The 19,249-nt window shown below is 31.7% G+C and overlaps 1 protein-coding gene across 3 annotated transcripts in view; it reads left to right on the forward strand.

Annotated features, from left to right (window-relative positions):
• Nucleotides 1-19,249, forward strand: part of PKHD1L1 (PKHD1 like 1) — a 159,377-nt gene that overhangs the window by 45,476 nt on the left and 94,652 nt on the right. For all 3 annotated transcript variants that reach the window (XM_023496455.2, XM_031947124.1, XM_031947125.1), the window contains exons 20-30: nt 714-863; nt 2,467-2,594; nt 4,639-4,802; nt 6,355-6,527; nt 7,759-7,906; nt 9,697-9,851; nt 12,475-12,597; nt 12,934-13,039; nt 14,787-14,897; nt 16,181-16,345; nt 17,873-17,994. In XM_023496455.2, the coding sequence (XP_023352223.2) occupies nt 714-863; nt 2,467-2,594; nt 4,639-4,802; nt 6,355-6,527; nt 7,759-7,906; nt 9,697-9,851; nt 12,475-12,597; nt 12,934-13,039; nt 14,787-14,897; nt 16,181-16,345; nt 17,873-17,994 (1,545 nt within the window). The remainder of the gene's footprint in view (nt 1-713; nt 864-2,466; nt 2,595-4,638; nt 4,803-6,354; nt 6,528-7,758; nt 7,907-9,696; nt 9,852-12,474; nt 12,598-12,933; nt 13,040-14,786; nt 14,898-16,180; nt 16,346-17,872; nt 17,995-19,249) is intronic.

Here is a 19,249-nt window from a genome sequence, read left to right on the forward strand (position 1 = left end):
ATCTTTATTTAGTACAGGAAGTATATAAGCTCACAAACTCTTGCTATATTATCATGACTGTGCTAGGTACTTGTATGGAGATTTTAAAAAATGTGATAGGCTATCAGCTATCAAAAAGCCCATAGTCTCATTGGGGAAAAAATAATACACATAGTCCAAATTGTTTATATAAAGTCTCTATGTCAAATCAAGTAAATAAACATTTATTAAGAGCCTGCTATGTGTCAGGTACCATGCTATGTGCCAGAGAAATAAAAGAGGCAAAAAATCCCTCATCTCAAGAAACTTAGATTGTAGAGGCAACATGGAAACAACTATGTGCAAAAAAAGGTATTGACTAGATAAATTGAGGCTATTCTAATAAGGAAGGTACCTACACCAAGGGAAATTAAGAAAGAATTCTAGAAGTTGGAACTTTAAATGATGATTGAAGGAAGCCAAGGAAGCCCAAAGGAAAAGATAAGTAAGAATAGAATTCTAGGCATGAAGAATAGCCATTTAAATTCCAATATAAAATACCAAAATGAATGATATAAACAATGATGGTTTTAAGATGTTATAGAAGAGAAGAGATCAATGTAGTTTGGAATAATTAAATAATTTATCAGAGAATAGATAGTATTTGAACTGGACCTGAAAACATATTGGCTTTCATATCATGCGCCAGTCATGTTTATATTTATGTTTAAATTATTTTTCCATTTTTTCCACAGAAGCACATTAATCGAGGTCAAATGACATCTGAAACTGAAGCTTACTGTGGTCGTTATTCTCTGAAAAATCCAGCTATTCTTTTTGATTCAACAGATGTTAAGCCAAATGGAATGCTTTATGGAAATATCTCATTATTTCCTTATAATCAGGTTGGTTTTGAGAAAATCACATGCCAATTGTATAAGGGAAACCATAATAAAAGTAAAAATTCTTGATAACTTGATAATAGGAAAAGAATTTTCTGACTTCATATCATTTGGGCAATTACTGTATTTAATGTTACATGTTTATAATTTTTAGGTATTATAATTATCAAAATTGGAATAAAACAAAACCAAAATAACGATCTGAAAAATTATATTGTTCTCAGTAAGTCATTAGTTACCAGAAAAAAATATGAGGGACATATGGAATAAAAAAAATTTGTATAGTCTTTTGTTCCCCACTGTTAATTAAAAAGAGATATGCCTAGCATTAAGGATTTATATTTTCATTCATTCATAACAACAAATATTAAGTAGCTCTCTTACTCTAATATATATTATTGTCTTGGGAAAGACACAAATATAAGTAGGATTCAGGTTACTGAACAAGAATAAAAGAAAATCCTAGGCACAGATAAGAATATTTTAATGAATATTATCATGAAATGAGAACTTTAAGACCAACTTTTATAAGAAACAGCTTTTTTGCATAACCTTTGACCTAACAATATCATTACTAGGCATGAATTCCAAAAAAGATTAAAAAAAAAGAAAAGGAAAAGTATTGGAATATACAAAAATACTCATGACAGCTCTTTTCTCAGGACAAAGAACTGGAAATTTATCTGATGCCCATTAATTGTGGAATGGCTGAGTAAATTGTATCTGATTATGATGAAATATTATTGTTCTGTAAGAAATGATGAGCAAGATACTCTCAGAAAAACCAGGAAAGTCCTTCATGAACTCAAGCAAAATAAAATGTACTATGTACAAAGAAATAGCATTGCTGTGGGATGATCAGCTGTGAATGATTTTGCTACTACTCTGAAGGATTTTTGATGAAAAAGCTATCCATATCCAGAGAAAGAATTGATTATGCTTGAATACAGACTGTCTTTTTACTGTTTTTTGAATACTTTGTCTTTTTACTGTTTTTTCCTTGAGATTGTTTTTTGGGGGGGGGCAGGGATCTGCGTGAGTTTTTTTTTGCAACATGACTTTTATGGAAATATTTTGCATAACTTCATATGTGCCTTCTCATTATCGAGGGGGAGAAGGGAGAGAATCTGGAACTCAAAAAAAAAATTTTTTTTTAAAGAAACAGCCCTTTTATTCTTAAAGATGCAATGCTGTACTCTAATTATGTCCCCAGTGTGAAAGTATGCACTAGATTTTTCTGAAGAATTTCCAAATGTTGAAAATAATATGATGTCATCACATTATGTAATATCATTATATTATATCAAACTTCCTAATGATTATCTCTATCTACACAAATTCGAGCAAATTTATATTTAATTACCTAAAATATGCTCTTACATTAAACTAAATCACTAAAATGTCTAATGATTTTTGAAATATTTTTGAATAATTCAATAAAAATTGCCCCAAATTTTCACATAACTCTCAGTGAATTTACGAAATCTTCTCCTATTGTGCCAAGTATCAAATACTTCAGAAAACATTATAAAATAATCATGACACATAATATGATTTTATTGAGATTTGTATAATAACTTTTCATTTCTTTTCTGTTTTGGCATAGTTTTGTCTTGCCTACAAAGGATTCCTGATGAACAATATTGGCCTAAAATTTCAGTACCAAGACAGTAAAAGCAAAGCAATTAAAAACACTTTTATGCAGTTCTCTTTTCCCTTTATTCAAGGGAGCAGGTAAGTATGTTCTGATTGGACATACATACTGCACAACTATATCAAATTCTTATGAAATTTTGTAATATATGCTTAATTTTACTATATGCTTAATTCTTCAATCAAGAATCTAATGTTTGTGCAGATGCTTCTTTACATATTCATGAAAGTTCTGTTAAAAAACAAATATGAAGATAATGAAAATAAATAAATATTAGTTTAGTATCATTAATACAAATGAATCTGAGAAGAACCTTAATATTCTGATAAACAAGAGAATCCAAATTAGGTCATTAAAAGTAGTTGCTTTGTTTCCTAATTCAAAGGGAAAAAAATTAAACATTCAAAACTGACTTCACATTGGCAAGAGATGGAAAATATAACGCATGAATTTTGGGAATAAAGGGACATATGCATAAAGTAAATGCTAGAAATTATACTTTATAAAAACAAGTTGTAAGTAAGAAATGAAGAAGAGACATATAGATAAGCAATGCCTTTGGAACTACTAATTTAGCCCCATTCATTTCAACAACTCAGGATTCTGTTTCATCATGATTAATATATTTTATAATAGTTCCTAATTGTCTTAAAGCTTTTTAAAACATATTTTATTATTGTTGAATCATATATGATATGCTAGTTTTCAAACTGTAATCATGTATTTGTGTGCTCATGATAAAAAAAGTTACTTTTTAAAATAAAATTTTTCTTTTAATGTATTATTTTTTCCCAACTTGCAAGATTTACTAACAGCATTATTTTAAAAGCATGGAATGATTTTTAGTTTAAGGAGAGTAGTAATATCTTTTTGCCCCTTTAAAGAAATAATTAGATTTTTTTCCTTGAGCTAAATGATTGATATCTGAATAGGAAAAAAATATACATATATAAATTAAATGTATATTGAAAAAACAAACAGGTAAGGAAAGAGTATATCATTATTGATATCATTATAATAATGCTATATTATCATATTTTAATTGCATTATAATTCAGTATATAGAGTGAGAGCTCAAGAAAAGGAAATTTGATAGAATTTATGAATGAAGACTATATGAATCAGTTTAGTTTAGCTACCCATTATCCAGTTTAAGATACCTGGCTTATGATATCAATGATATTTGTATATCTTTTTGTTGTATAAATTATCATTAAGACTTCTGATACACCCTGTATATCTGTGTGTGGTATGCATGAGTATATAAACTAAATTGTGCAGGCACATGTGTATATGTGGCCATACATAAATATATTTTACACACTTGCTTTTGGTTTGAAGTTTTAATTTCATTTATGTAGAGAATTTCTGATGAGGAATCTTCCTCTCCCAATACAGACTGGTACCTTTTCTGAAACTTATAATCTTAGAGTTGCCTTGGGTAAGAATTTAGTTTGCTGTGATGGGCTGGCCTTGGAAATGGAAAAACCTAGATGTAGGTCCTGCCTCTGACACACTAGCTCTATGTCACATTAGCATGCCACTTAACTTTCTGGTTTTCCAAGCAATTCTATAATTGAGTTATAATGAAATTATGTATTCCCATAATGTATGTATGTATCATGTGTGTATGCACATGTACATATGACAACATATGTATGTGTATATATGATGACTTGTCCTTAATGAAGCCTATAAAATATTATTGGTGTAGGGAACTCTTGATGTGAAAACTCTACTAGTGCAGATTAGCAATGTATCTATAATTTAAAGTCTTAGAGAGTTACTTGAAATACTGAGAAGTTAATTGACTTGTCACACAGCTAGTATATGTCAGAGACTAGATTTGAAACTTGGATTTTAATCTAATGATAATCTACTATTCACTATGTTACACTGTCCCCCCACTATAATATTTCTTCCAAAATAAAAGAATTATGCCTTTCTTTGCATCTTCACAGCATCAGAAATTCAATACAGTCAAATGAACATGTAGGTGGAAGAAAAAACAGCAAATATTTTACTGGTCTTTGATCCTCCTTGAGAGATTATCATCTTTGTTGATGTACTATTGGTTCATTCTGATGGCATGGTATCACTAATTTTATATGGAATTCATTTCAGCTGGACATATACTTGCATAGATCTCCTCTACCTCATACAAGAAAAATATTCTGGAAAAAACTTCTTCCTTCAAAGGATCAGTTTGCAAAAAGCATCTGAAGTACAGTCTTTCTATGTGGATGTTGTATACCTTGGACAGACAGCAACGATCTCAAATATAGATGGTATTTAGTCTGATTTTTTCTTTGTAGTGTTGTATTGAGCCAAAAAATACTTTTTAAATATTCACAAGGTCAGTGGTATTATAATTACACTCTAGTGTCATTGATAGAATTTTGTTCAATTTAGGACTCAGAAAATTGCTGCTGGTATCAGGCATTCAGATTACAATAATGTTAAGATGATAGAGTAGAAAAGACAGGATGACAGAGAGATCACTAGGCTTGGAATCAGGAATTACTGAGTTCAAATCCATTCTCAAACATTTTTCTGTGACCCTGAGCAAGTCACATGATCTCAGACTAGTTTTCTTCTCTGTAAAGAGGGAATAAAAATTATGCCTCCTTTAGCGTGTCAAAAGCTTCAAATGAAATAGTATGGGTAACTTGTTTTACATATCTTAAAATATTATCTAAATGTTAGCCTTATTTCTAAGGAGATGCAATGTGATATTATGAATAGAGAGTTTGCCTCAAATTCAGGAAGACCTGAATTCAAGTTCTACTTCTGACACATAGGAGTTGTAGGATTCTGGGCATCACTTAACCTCAGAAAGCTGTAATCAACTCTCTAAAACTATATGTTGCAGAGAAAATACTCTCCTGCTTTGGTGTAAGGAGTTTCCTCTCCTGAGAGGTCCCTATACCAGGGAAATCATAGGTCCAGTCCTTGTCTGTATTATTTCCAGAAAACATTCATTTAAAAAGATAAAAATGTATGTTTTTATTATTTACATACAATAGTTACATATTCTTCTGTTTATGCATAATTGTTTCATACATGGAGGAACCAATTCTCAAAGTGCACCCATGTGAGTTGAAATTTTCATCTTGGTCATTTGTCATACAGAACTATGTGACAAATGACTGAGCTGAAAATTTCAACTCACTTAGGTCATTACTAATACTTTTGTTCACCTTTAAGAAGATGCAGCTCCTTCATAGTATTCACTGACATATCTCTTAAATATTTACACAAAATTGAGTATTTTTTACAGGGACTGCAAAAGGAGTTAATGGTATCCACATTTACACAAATGATAATGCTCTCAATCAAATTTTTCATTACTCTTCTTTGAATAGTCTTTAGAACTAGTTGACAAGCTCTATAAGAAAATCCCTTTCATTATATTAACTACATTGATCCTTACAACCTTCTATCTTTACACCAATCCCCCTTTTTTGATAGATAGCATATATTCACAAAACAACTGGTAACAATAAAGCTGTGTCATTTGTAATGATCAAATAGACATAAATCAACACATCCCCATAGAGATAGAGGTGATTACACCAAACCCTTTCTAAATTTGCTCTAAACCTCTGAGTTAACTACTAATAGACATAAGAGATTTTATCCCTAGTACTTTGATCTATCCTTTTACAGTAAAAATTGTTTGAATTTGTCTTTTAGACTACTTGTCTGAAGGTTATTTTCCAGATTTTTACTTTAAACAATTCAATTTATGATCTATGCATGCATTTGATGATTTAGGTTTTAAAGAAATTCAGAATGTCATGATTCCTATTATATTATTATATTCATTTTTATTTTTAGAAGTACCAAAGAGAAGACTTCCAGCATTGGCCAATAGAGGAATATTTCTAAAGCACTTTGAAGTGAAGCAGACTAAAATAATCGGATCATCTGCAACTAGCCAGTACACTGTGACAATGACTTCATGTAATTGTAGTTACAGAATACCTTTACTGGCTGTAGGATTTGCACAGGTAAATCTCCAAGTATATGATTTTTACTATTTGTAAATAATTAACCATTAGCTTAATGACTGGGTTTTGTTGTTGTTGGGTTTTTTTTCTTTTTTCTTTGTTTTTGCTTATGTATCCCCAGCACTTAGGACAGTTCCTTGCATATATGTTAGTAGATCTGACTGACCTGGGCTGTATTTTCCTGCCTTTTATGCATTTGTTTTTACTCTTATGTCAAGTTTCCAGTGAGAATTGGTAGTGGGACAGAGAGAAATCAAGACACAGAGGTGGGGTAAGCTTCTAGAGAAGATTGAGTGGATGTTTGAAACCTGAATAATAAAGTATGGTGCTCACATATTGGTTGGGGGCCAGTAACAGACAGGAGCATATAGGTGGAGTATTATTCAATCATTCAGGAACATTTTATTCTTAGAGAACTAGATTAGGAAAAAGAATATAGACACAGTCAATGATTACAGTTGAGATATATGATCTGGGTTTCAAACTTGGTGTGAATAGTTGCAGAATGGAATCTTGACAAGGAGCTTGGGAGAAACACCTCAGAGTTTGACAGAGACAAGTTAGTTTTCAAAAAAGTACATCTTCTTTTCTTCAACATGATGTGCACCATTAGGATTAATAGATATATTTTGTTCCCTTGATTAGAGTAGGTTTCGTGCCCATGGTTAGTTATTAAACCATAAGCAAGACACTAGGTTCTTTTGGAAGTCTCTGGAATTCCAAAAATAGGTACTCTTATAAATAAATCTTATTTCAACTCAACTCAACTCCCACCCATTCTATCAACTTGTCCCTGACCTCCAGTCCACAATGACTTCTGGTATCTTTGTTTTGTTGCTTATTTTTTAATATGAATGTATTCTTTAACTTAAATCACACTAAATAAATTTAAGCTATTTGGCACCAATACTATTCATAGTGTATTTCTTGGTAGTCCACAAAATGTCTTACATTTAGTAGTTGCTCAATAAATATTTGCCAATTGATTGATAGTAGGGCCCAAATTAATGAAGTTTTGATGAAGTAACTGATTGCTATGTAGATGAGATTTGTTTTGGTCTGGTTATTTCGATTTTTATTGACTTATGAGATTTTCCTGAACATTTTGAATATTCCTGAATTTGTCAAACTTGTCTTTAATACTGTAATTGTATCATGGCAGATTGGAATGAAAATATGTTAGCATTATCAAAATTAATCATTATTATAAATATTCACTTTGGAATCTTAGGTTATCACTAATATCACAGAGAATGAATCAGTATACAGAGGGATGAGCTGGCCTGGAGAATCACAGATTCGTATCCAGAGAATTCAAGCGGCATCTCCACCAATACATGGAAGTTTTGACATTCAAGCTTATGGCCATGTACTTAAAGGTATAAAAAAGTTTGGGTACTGATTGTTATTTTGTCAAAATAGTAGTCTTGATAACTATAAATTTATAGTCGCAAAGGAATACATATCCCACATAGACATATGGGTGTGTGCATTACATAGAAGGATGTATATGTGTATGCAACTTATGCATTGGCTAAAGTAATGAAATTAAAATTAAAAAAAAACTTGAGTTCACATTCAGTCTCAGACACTTACTAGATGTGTGATCTTAGGCAAATCACTTAACCCCTGTTTGCCTCAAATATAAAATGGGGATAATGATAGCACCTAATTCAGAGTTATTGTGAAGATCAGATGAGATATTTCTGTATATGGTTGCATGTGTGTGTACACATCTATGTATATACACATGTACACACATGCATACAGATATACATCCACACCCAAATATATGTACACACATACATATACACATGCACACACATATACATACATATATGCATGCACACAAAATATATGTATTTATACATTTATGTATGCATGTATGTGTGTATACATGTATTATGTACACACACAGAGTGGTCAGATCAGGCCAAACATGTTTTGAAAATTCCCTTAAGAATAATAGTAAGAAATGTATTGGTCAACCTGCCATCTGGAGGAAGGGGTGGAGGGAAGGAAGGGAAAAATTGGAACAAAGGGTTTGCAACTGTCAATGCTGAAAAATTACCCATGCATATATCTTGTAAATAAAAAACTATAATAAAAAAATTTAAAAAGAATAATAGTAAGAAACAAAATCTAACAACAATAACATTTAGAGCTTAAATTTTAATGAAACATTTTATAAAACAGAAGTTTTCATATTAAGACATCAATTACCCTTTCCCTTCATTCCCTCTTCATTTATCTCATAATATTTCAGTTATTATTGCCTATGATACTTATTTGTGTTATCAGCAAAACTTATTATCTTAATGAAAGGCATATGAGCCAAGTCTCAGATTTAAGTGAAATATTGACCACTTATTTTATAAAGACTAAAAACACCTGAATTCTGGGGGGAAATGCCCTGTTGGGTTTATTTTTAACATGCCAGAAGAGAGAAAGAGACAAACAGATGCTGGCAGAAAAGGAATATTTATTAAGAATTTACTATGGGTCAAACATTGTGCTAATTACTGAAAATACAAAATCAAATAGAAGGTAAAATAGTCCTCACTCTCAAGAAGTTCTAAGAAAACAAACCCCCCCCCAAAATCTGTTGTTTATCAGTGTTGTTTAGAGTATTTTTTCTTTTTTTTCTTTATAAAATGGTCATATATGGAAAGGGTCTAGTATATATGGAGAGGGGTAGTAAAAGAAATTAATCAATATAACCACCAATTATATCAATAAAAATTTTAAAAGTGTTTAAAAAAAAGAAATTCACATTCTATTTGGGAAAGTCAACACATAAAAGGAAATTGAAAGGGGTGAGAGAATATAGGAAGAAATAATGGAATCATGGGATGAACTTTGTATAAAGAACATATGATTGAGGTGGATGCTTCCTTAAATAGAAGTTTGAGAAAGAAATTCACCAATTGGAAAAGGAGGTCATAAGGGTGGGGTTGTTCCCAGTGAAGGAAAGCAGCTGGGATGGCAGTGGAGAAGAGCGTGGGCTGAGCTAGTTTTGAAGTGAGAATGGTTGGTGTTTCCTCAAGTGGAGGTGGAACTTGGAGAGGACATTTGGACAGACAGTAATTTATAATTCAAACTTCACACATGTTGAAAATGTTTTGTGAATTCACGACATCTGTTATTTGCTTTCCTTGTGTATACACAGGTCTATCTGCTGACATTTCAGCTGTGGATTTACAGTATGCACTTCAAAGTATTCCAGAAATGGGCCAAATCTCAGTGATAAGAGAAGGAAACTGCGCTGGGTATTCTTGGAAAATCAAGTGGAGAAGTACATGTGGAAAACAAAATCTTCTGCAGGTTCTGTTTTTTGGATTGATTTCAGGAGTCTTCTAGACCAGACGTCCTATATCAGGCAGGGCAGTTGGGATTTTGCAGTTTTTGTTCTATATAGACAGTTGTTCTAGAGTATACCAGTTTACAAAACATTTTTGAAGCACCTACTATTCAGCAAGCACTGTTAAGTCTACAGGATACAAATCCAGGAACAAAATAGTACTTGCCTTTAAGGAATTCACATTCTATAGCTACAATACAAAATGAATACCAAGCAGAATACAGGGTAGGAAGCAAAAGGACCAGAGAGGAGACTAATAGCTTTTGGAGAATTTGAGGAAGGAAAAAGCAGTAATAACTAATGGGAGGAAGTCAGGAGGATGATGGAACCGAGTCTTCACCATGGAAAGGCTCCAGAGCTGAGCCTTTAGGGAACAAAAGGATAGCAACAAGTGGAGTTCGGGAGGAAGGACATTCCAAGGATAGAGACAACCTGTACAATACAGAAAGGAAGAGAGGTGATAATACCTGACATGTATATAGTGTTTTAAAGTTTGTAAAGCATTTAATGCATATTATCTCATTTTATCATTATCACAATACTGTGAAATAGATACTGTTACTAGACCCATTTTACAAATGAGGAAACTGAGACTGAGAGAAGTTCAGTGAATTTGCCAAGATTTCACAGCTAGTAAGTGAAGCAGGCAATGAAATCAAGTCTTCATGATTGTCTGGCATTCTATTCACTCTGCTAACTAGTTGCTCCAAAGACATGATCAAAAATAGACAATAGCTATAGTTGATTGAAATATAAAGGGCAATATGTGAACTAAAGATAGAAATGAAAACTGAAGTTAGATTGTGAATAGCATTGAATAGCAGGCTCAGATGTTCACTTTGTTGTTGGTGGTGATGATTTTGTTGTTCTGAACAAAGGAGAGATATAGTTAGACCAACACTTTTGTAGTGTTATTATGAGGGCAGCTAGCTGACACAGTGAATACAGCAGTGGAGTTGGATTCAAGAAGACCTGCGTTCAAATCCAACCTCAGACATTCCTACTTATGTGATCTGGGCAAATCACTTCACCTCAGTTTCTTCAACTATAAAATGAGGATAATAATCACATATATGTCCCAGGGTTTTTATGAAGACAAAATGAAATAATATTTGAAAAGTGCTTTACAAACCTTAAAATGCTTAATCAATGCTGACTATTTTTGTTATTAATTACTATTTTGTCAATTGCAAGGAAAGATTGGAAAGGGAAGAAGCTAGGGACAAAGAGACAAATCAGTAAGCTAGCAGAATATTCCAGCTAAGGCTAATGATAGATCACCAGACTAGATTAGTGGTCACAAAACTAGAGAGAAGGGAAGAGATCCTGTGAGATAATATTGACAGGACCTTGCAACTGATTAGATTTGGAGAAGGTAGGGAGGGAAAGAGAGAAAAAAAGGGAGGGAAAGGAGAGAGGGAACAGATGGAAGGGAGAAGGAGAGGGAGAGAGTCAAAAATGTTACAATTGAAGGGGATGAAGATATCAGTGTCTTCAATGGAGATGAATATTAGGAGAGGTAGATTTAGAGGGCAAAATGAGTTTATTTTAGGAAATGTAGAGTTTGAGGTGCTGATGGGACATTTCTATAAAGGTATACAATAGAACGATTGCCAGTCCTGTTCTGCAATATAAGGTACAAATTATGTATGGATTAATATTTGGGAATTATTGATATTGAGATGATCATTACACCCATAGAATCTCATGAGCTCCTCAGAGAAGACAGGAAAAAAAATAAATAAAAGAGTGGGGTACTAGGAATAGTGAGAGAGTTGGAAAGTGTTCCCAAGAAGTACATGGATAATGATTCCAGAAGAGTCACTGACAAGCAATCATATTGATAAAATGAGAATCAAAGGAAGGTCATGTAATGAATTCACAGGAGGATAGAATATCTAGGAAAACATGTTGAGCTTTAACAGTGTTATAGAGAAGTCAAAGAGAATGAAAACTGAGGGAAAAAACACAGTAATTTGCAACTTGTGAGAGTGAATTCAATAGAGTAGAATTAAAAGCCAGGTTCTAAGGGACTGATAAGTGAACACATGGTAAGGATATGAGGACAATGAATATAGCTATTTTTCCTAGAAGTCTGACTATTAAAGGAGTGACAGGTGGATTGAGATAACTAGAAGAGATTACATAGTCATATAGAACTTTTTAAGGATGAAGGATAACTGGACATATTTGTGGTCAACAGTAAAGGAACCAATAGATAGAAGGATGTTGAAGATGTGGGAGAGAGAAAAATCAAGGCTTAAGTGTTGGAGATAGTTCCTATGCTCAAGGAAATTTTATTCATTTATTTTTTCCCAATTACTTGTAAAAGACAATCTCCTACTATTATTATAATGTAATGGCCCTGCCCTACTTTTCTTAGTAGGATAAAATATGCAAATATTATTAATTAAATATGATATATTATCAAAGAACATTAATTTAATAATGAAAATTATTCCACACTTATTTTCTCCTTTTAATTTGTTCTTTCCCTGTTTAAATTTAATGATTTAGAAAAAATTAAAATTAAAAAGGAGCATTAGTATATGGTCTTTCTTATCAAATAATTATATATATAAACAGATTAAAGATGTCAACATCACTGGAGAAGAGGCTAATGTTACAGTTACAAAGATAACTGAAGGAGGCCTATTCAGACAGCACATATTAGGAGATCTACTTCGTACAACCCATGAGCAGCCACAGGTATTTTACAAAGCTGTCTTCTTATAGTATTTTTCTTTCTTATGAATAGGGGTGAGAAAGAAATTTAAGAGAGACTTAAGATATACAATATTATCAAATATATATGCATATATTCAAATATGTGTATATATACATGCATATATCTGTGAGTGTATATGTATATATATCATATATGTATGTATATGTGTATGTATATATCAATATATCACAATATAGATAGATAACACATATATAATACACATATACTATGTGTTATGGATTAACCCAATAATTTTTATGGAGTGTAGAAGAATAGTATTAAGTATGATTTATAACCCTATAATTTTTTATTTGAAGGTTCAAGTTTATATCAATGAACTTCCAGCTAAATGTTCTGGTAACTGTGGATATAAATGGGATCCACTGAGCACTCCCACAATTTTGGCCACAAGTCCTACCCAAGGTAATTTCCTCTTATGTTTTATATTTGTTATAGGAGGAACATTAATACTGAATGGTTAACTCAATTGAAAATTGTGTATAACAATGTTACTCCAAAGAGTCATGCAGTCCACATATGCTAGAAAATTCATGAGAGCATGAAGTCCTTTGAGCAAAGGAAGCAAAGCAGTATTAATTACTTGTCATTGAAAATAGACCTCCTTTTTGAAACTAAACTCACTACTTTGTGTATCTCTACTTTCAAGCAGGCAAAAATTATTTCTTTTAAATTATATTCCATGCACTGAAGTATCTTCTTTCATCCATGTTGGTTATTACATTAATTAGCATCTCTCTTCGTCTGTTAGCATTTTTCTAGTACATTTATTATTTAAGGAATCATAATATAAGTTGTTTCTCATAAAAAGCAATAATCAGGTTGGAGAAATGATGAATGAGTGGGACCAGAACTATTACTGAGAGAAGTAGAACACACATTTTATCTTTTCATCAAAGAAATGTTTTGATAGTGCTCAGAAAAAAATGAAGCGTAATTTGTGTCTGCTTAATGTTGCCCAGAATTAAAATAACATAGCATTAGTATTGTAAGGAAGGAAGAGAACTCCCCCCATTTTTTAAAGAAATATCATTAAGTCAGCTTGGTTAGTATAAAAACATTTCCCATTTTCTTGGATGAAGTGCCTTATCCTATCACCCTTATTTTATGCTGTTTTTACATTAGTTATGAGAAAAGTTTGACATTTTTACAAATAGTGAATGTTTCTGGAGGAAATAATGTATTTTTTAGGGTTTTTATAAATACTTCACTCACTTCAAGATAATTCATGTTGTCCAAACTTCCCCATGGAATTGAGATGATGTGCTCTGAGTTCATTATTATCTTTTAATTTCTTGTGCTTATTTTTTGCATCTATCCCTTTTATTTGATACTGTATTTCATTTTTTGTATTGATTTAGACATAATTATGTTCTTTTAGGGACATCTCATGTGAAAACTTCCTTCTAGAAATGAGTTCCTGAGGCACTAAAAGGTTCAGTGCTAACTCATTGTCTGTCACTGAGAATGTTATAGGCAGGACTTGAATCCTGGTCTTTCCTGGTTCTAGGGCTTCCCTCTTTCTATCACTACACTATGCCAAGTTGCCTCTCTTATTTTAACTATATTGGTATACTTGATAAATAGGTGACTCTAAAGCCAGGAAGATCTGAATTCAAATCACACCCCCAACACATACTGGTTGTGTGACCATGGGAATATCATTTAAATTCCATATTCTAGCTGAAACTCTGAGACTGTAAATTGCAGAGTAGGTGCTGAACTGTATCAAAGGAGGGAGTTTCCTTATTTGGCAATCCATCTTATCAATAACTCTGCAAATTCAGTTCCTGTCCCTAAACCTATATTCAAGTAGGAAAACAGTTAATTCCACTATAAATGTAACTTTTTAATCAACTTCATAAAGAAAGAATCTTCCTTCTCTTTATCAAGTATTTGGCTCATATATTTTAATTTCTATTAAATTCTTTGTTGTCATTCTTTCTTCACTGTCCATATATATAAGATTATGCATTGAGTAATCAGCATTTTTGTTGCTAGTATATTTGTTGCTAATGTATGCATATTAATTTCTGATTAGATTTATTTTTTGTTTCATTGTTTATATTTTAATGCAATTTTCTCCTCCATTAAAATGGGATTTAATAATTTCAAAATCTATTTTTTTAACATTTTAATTTAATGTTCCCAGGTTCATATGATGAAAAAACAATTCTAACAATATCAGGCTCTGGATTCTCTTCAAATCCAGCAACATCAGTTACTATTGGTTCAGTAGATTGTCCTATTCTTTCTGTTTACGGTAAGCCACATATAAATTTAAAGATGAAATGAAATCAAATTGTTATCTTAAAATAATGATTTTTCTGTAGGGGTAAGATAAAATTGTAAATATTTTAGATTATGTCTTTCCTCTTTCAATTTAGCTTCCTATATTAAACTTAACTCTTTAGTGTAATGGATGGAAATCTTGACTTCTGTGTTTTGCTGATTTCCTACTTCATAAAAACAATTAAAATCTTACTTTGTACCAGCTGTATCTTAATACCAGTATGGAAGAATTACTGTACTGGATCTGCCCTATTGTTTTTCTTGCTGTGCCCAGTATTTTTCTCTAACATGTGAGACATGCTGTAATATTACACAGCTAACATAACAGCCAGCATTTTTTATATGGCTTTTATATGCTATCTCATTTTATTTTCACAACCATTTTATGAAGTCAGTGCTATTGCTGTAATTATTATACAAATGAGGAAGTTGAGGCTGAGAAGTTAAATGATTTACTCAGGGTCACACAGTTAAATATCTGAGGCAACAATCTTCTTGATTGTTTTGGTTGCCTTTCTCTGGATTTGATTCAGAAATATATTATCTTCTTGTAGATACAATGGGCAAAAATGGACACTGTATTTCAGTCATGATTCATTATAATTCTATATAAGGAGATACCTATGACTACTGTTTGGTTTTTAGTGCTTTTCCTGATAATCCCCAGCATTATTTTGTCTTTCTGCCTATAATAATATAATGCATTACTATATTAGAGGTCACCAAACCAATGTATCTTACAGAATATTACCTCTTTTCACTAAATTCAATGAAGCCTTTTTTTCACTCTGACTCCTAGAGTCTCTGTGTATATTTGCTGCTTGAAATTTACTTCACAGAAAACAGTAACTTGGTTGAGAATACATTTTTTACTGAAGATATTCTGTTTGAAATTTTTCATTGGGGTAAATAGCTTATTAGTTTCCATAGAACTCCAGATACAAGATAATTTACAAGTCTTAGTGCACCTTTAAACTTCAATGACTATTTAATAGCTAACTTAATAGCACCTACCTCCCAGGGTTGTTGCTTTACAAATAGTTATTAAAGCTATTAAAGTACTAAGACTTATGAAATAGCCTGTACTTTAGCAGTAAATGTTTGTAAAGATTTTATATCTTTAATAGGAAGGTATGAAATACATGATCTTATATGGGATAACAGTGCAAGATGTGTCAGGGCATAATATAAAAAAAATAAACATTTCTTTAATTTTAGCTGGCAAAAAGTAATTATTTCTTTTTTTAACTTAAGAAAATGAAATCAAATGTCAAATCCTTACTGGAAAAGCAGGAAACTTCCCAATTGCTGTGTTTGTAGCTGAAATGGGATTTGCAGACCATTCAGGGGGAGAAATGTTTAACTTCACCTATAACATTCAGATCTTGCATATCTGGCCAGCTTCAGGGAGCCTTGAAGGTAATTGTACTGAATTGAAAGATTGTTCATATGTCTTCTTTCACTTTGTTTGATATTCCTAGAAGAAGATAAAAACAAAGCCATGCAAAAGTTTACATGAGCAAAACAAATTAAAGCATCTCTTTTAAAATATCTTTTTGATTTTCTAGTGACAAATAACATGAATTGAATATGAATGAATGATTTTTACTTTCAAAACATAACTACTTATTATTAAATATTCTCATTTAGTAATACCACTTGACACATACAGTGTCATTACTTTAAATGTCTAGATTTCTCATATATGTCTCATTTCATGGCAACAATATCCACTTGAGGTAAGGTATTAATAAATGTCATTAATAAATTAAAGGTGTTAATTATCCTCATTTTACAGATGAGAAGTTGAAATTTAGTTCCATCAATTTGTCCATGTTCATAAAGTTAATGTAATATGAACTCAAGTCTCTCCTAATTCTAATTTCAGCGTTCTTTCTATGTCATCACTTTGCCTTTCAATTTATATAGCAACACTTATTTATTATATGTTTCTGTATCAGTATCATCTGCTGTCTTGAAAGGATTAATTTATTATCAGTCTATTATCATCAACTCGTCTTTTCATAGAAAAGTATAGTGTGTCTGAGTTTATGGTAGCAACAAAGTCTTATTATTTAACTACTACTACTGCTGTTGCTACTACTACTACTACCACCAATAATATTAATAGCAATTAACAATAACAACAACAAGTATTATTATTAGCAATTTACTAGGTTAAGTGCTTAAAAAATATCCCATTTGATCCTCACAACCCTGGAAGACAAATGGTGTTTATTATTCCCCTTTTTGGTTAAGAAAACTGAGATGGATAGATATTAAGTGACTTGCTCAAAATCCCACAGCTAGGACACGTCTGAAGCCATATAGAACTCAGGTCTTTTAGACTTTTCAATTAGTGCTCTATCCATTATGTCAACTAACTGACAAGATACAGAAAAACAGAACAAAACAAAAAAAAAAAAGGGGGGGGAAACCTTATTTTTTTCTTTTTTCCTTTTTTTGTTCCTTCCTTCTTTCCTTCTTTTTCCTTTCTTTTCTTCTTTCCCTTCTTCCTCCTTTTTTTATCTGCTCAGTTCTAAATTTCAATCAGTTTCACAAAATTTGGGATATTGGTAGTATTAATTTAGTCTTGCCTCCTAATTATGGTATAATAATAGGGAAAGTATGGTTAATAAGAAAGAACTGTCCTGGCTCCCCCAGAATATTTGTGAAAAGTCTTGGTGGTTCATTGCAGCATACTTTCTTCCCAGATTGCCATATTCTATAAATTCATCTCTAGAATTTTTCTGCTGCCCCCAATTTAGTACTTCCAGATTTCAGGGCATAAGTCCATGACAGCAGATTATATTCTAAGCCTATACATATATATATAGATAGATAGATAGATAGATAGATAGATAGATAATGCTTTAGACTTATATTATCTTGCATTTCCTTTTTTAAAAAACTTGATTTTGTCCACCATTTCCCTTCCTTTTGTAGGAGGCACTCTGCTGACATTGTCTGGATTTGGCTTTGCTGAAGACTCCAAGATACTAGTTGGAAATAAAAGCTGTAATGTGATTAAGGGAAATTTGAATGAGATAAAATGCAGAACTCCAAAGGTAAACTACTAGTTCCTCAGCTATTTCTAATGCATCTATAAGTGATCCCTTGATTTTAAGAGGTGAGGGGGGAATGGCTCTGCTTGCAATAATAGCTATAAGACATGACATGAAATAACACAATCCTGGCAATTACCTCAGTCACAGAATTAGAGGAGTTACACATTGGTGAAAGCCTTAATATAAACAAAATATTTTTATATGTGTTAAAAAATATGCACAATCACAACTGAAAATCTTCTTGATCTCATAGAATTTGACATGTTAGAGGGAGAATGTTACTTAACTTAAAACCAAATTTCACGAGACATAAGGACTAAAAAAAGATATGCTATGTCAAATGTCAAACTTTAATCAATAACAACACAAGCTTTTTGGATCTTTTTGAATGGAAGATAATAATAAGGCTAATTCACATTAATAGTGTTTTAAGGACACAGAACGCTTTCTTCAGAGTGTAAAAGAGAGTTGCAATGAGTCCCATTAAATGGATTTGATAACTGAGGACTAGAAAGATGAAGTGACTTCCTCATGGTCATACAAATACCTACTTTTAATTGCAACTCAGGAGGTTTTTCCAAAAAGTTGAAATTGGACCACTGTTTTTAACATGAACATCGGAGTGGTAGAGAAATAAAAATGACTTTTAAAAATCATGCCAGTATTCATCAATAAGAATTTATTTAACACATACTTTGTATAGAATACTGAATGAGCAGGTGTAAAGAGCATTTTTTGACTGGGAATTGAGCTAATACCATTAAATGTTTCCATGTGTCTCAAGTGGTGATCTTTATTACTTAGAATGGGATCAGTTAAAAAAAATGAAAGCAGTTAGCTAGTGTAGGAAATTCATAAGCCACATTAAAGTATACTGACATTTGGAGGAAAAGTCAAAACTTTTTTACTTTTTCTAAGCTATTATATACATATTAAAATCATATCTAGAAAATCTAGATTATAATAGATTTTTAAAATCCTTGCAGGTAAATATCATTTTTGATCATTTTTGTAAATTCTTACAACCTAGTTCTACATAGAGTTGATATTTAATAAATGGTTGTTGAGTGAATGAATAAATGAATATGAATATTGTTTACAATGTAAAGTTTCTGCTTCAGTGACAAATTGAAATTCAATTATGTATTTTTAAAAAACTCAATTCAATAGAACTAGCCCTCCTCATATTGATTATGAGTTCATGTAAATTATTATTTTAAAAACAATTATATAAGAGTATATATGGTATGTGTAT

Source organism: Sarcophilus harrisii, chromosome 1, assembly GCF_902635505.1.
Source record: "Sarcophilus harrisii chromosome 1, mSarHar1.11, whole genome shotgun sequence".
Classification (NCBI taxonomy): domain Eukaryota; kingdom Metazoa; phylum Chordata; class Mammalia; order Dasyuromorphia; family Dasyuridae; genus Sarcophilus; species Sarcophilus harrisii.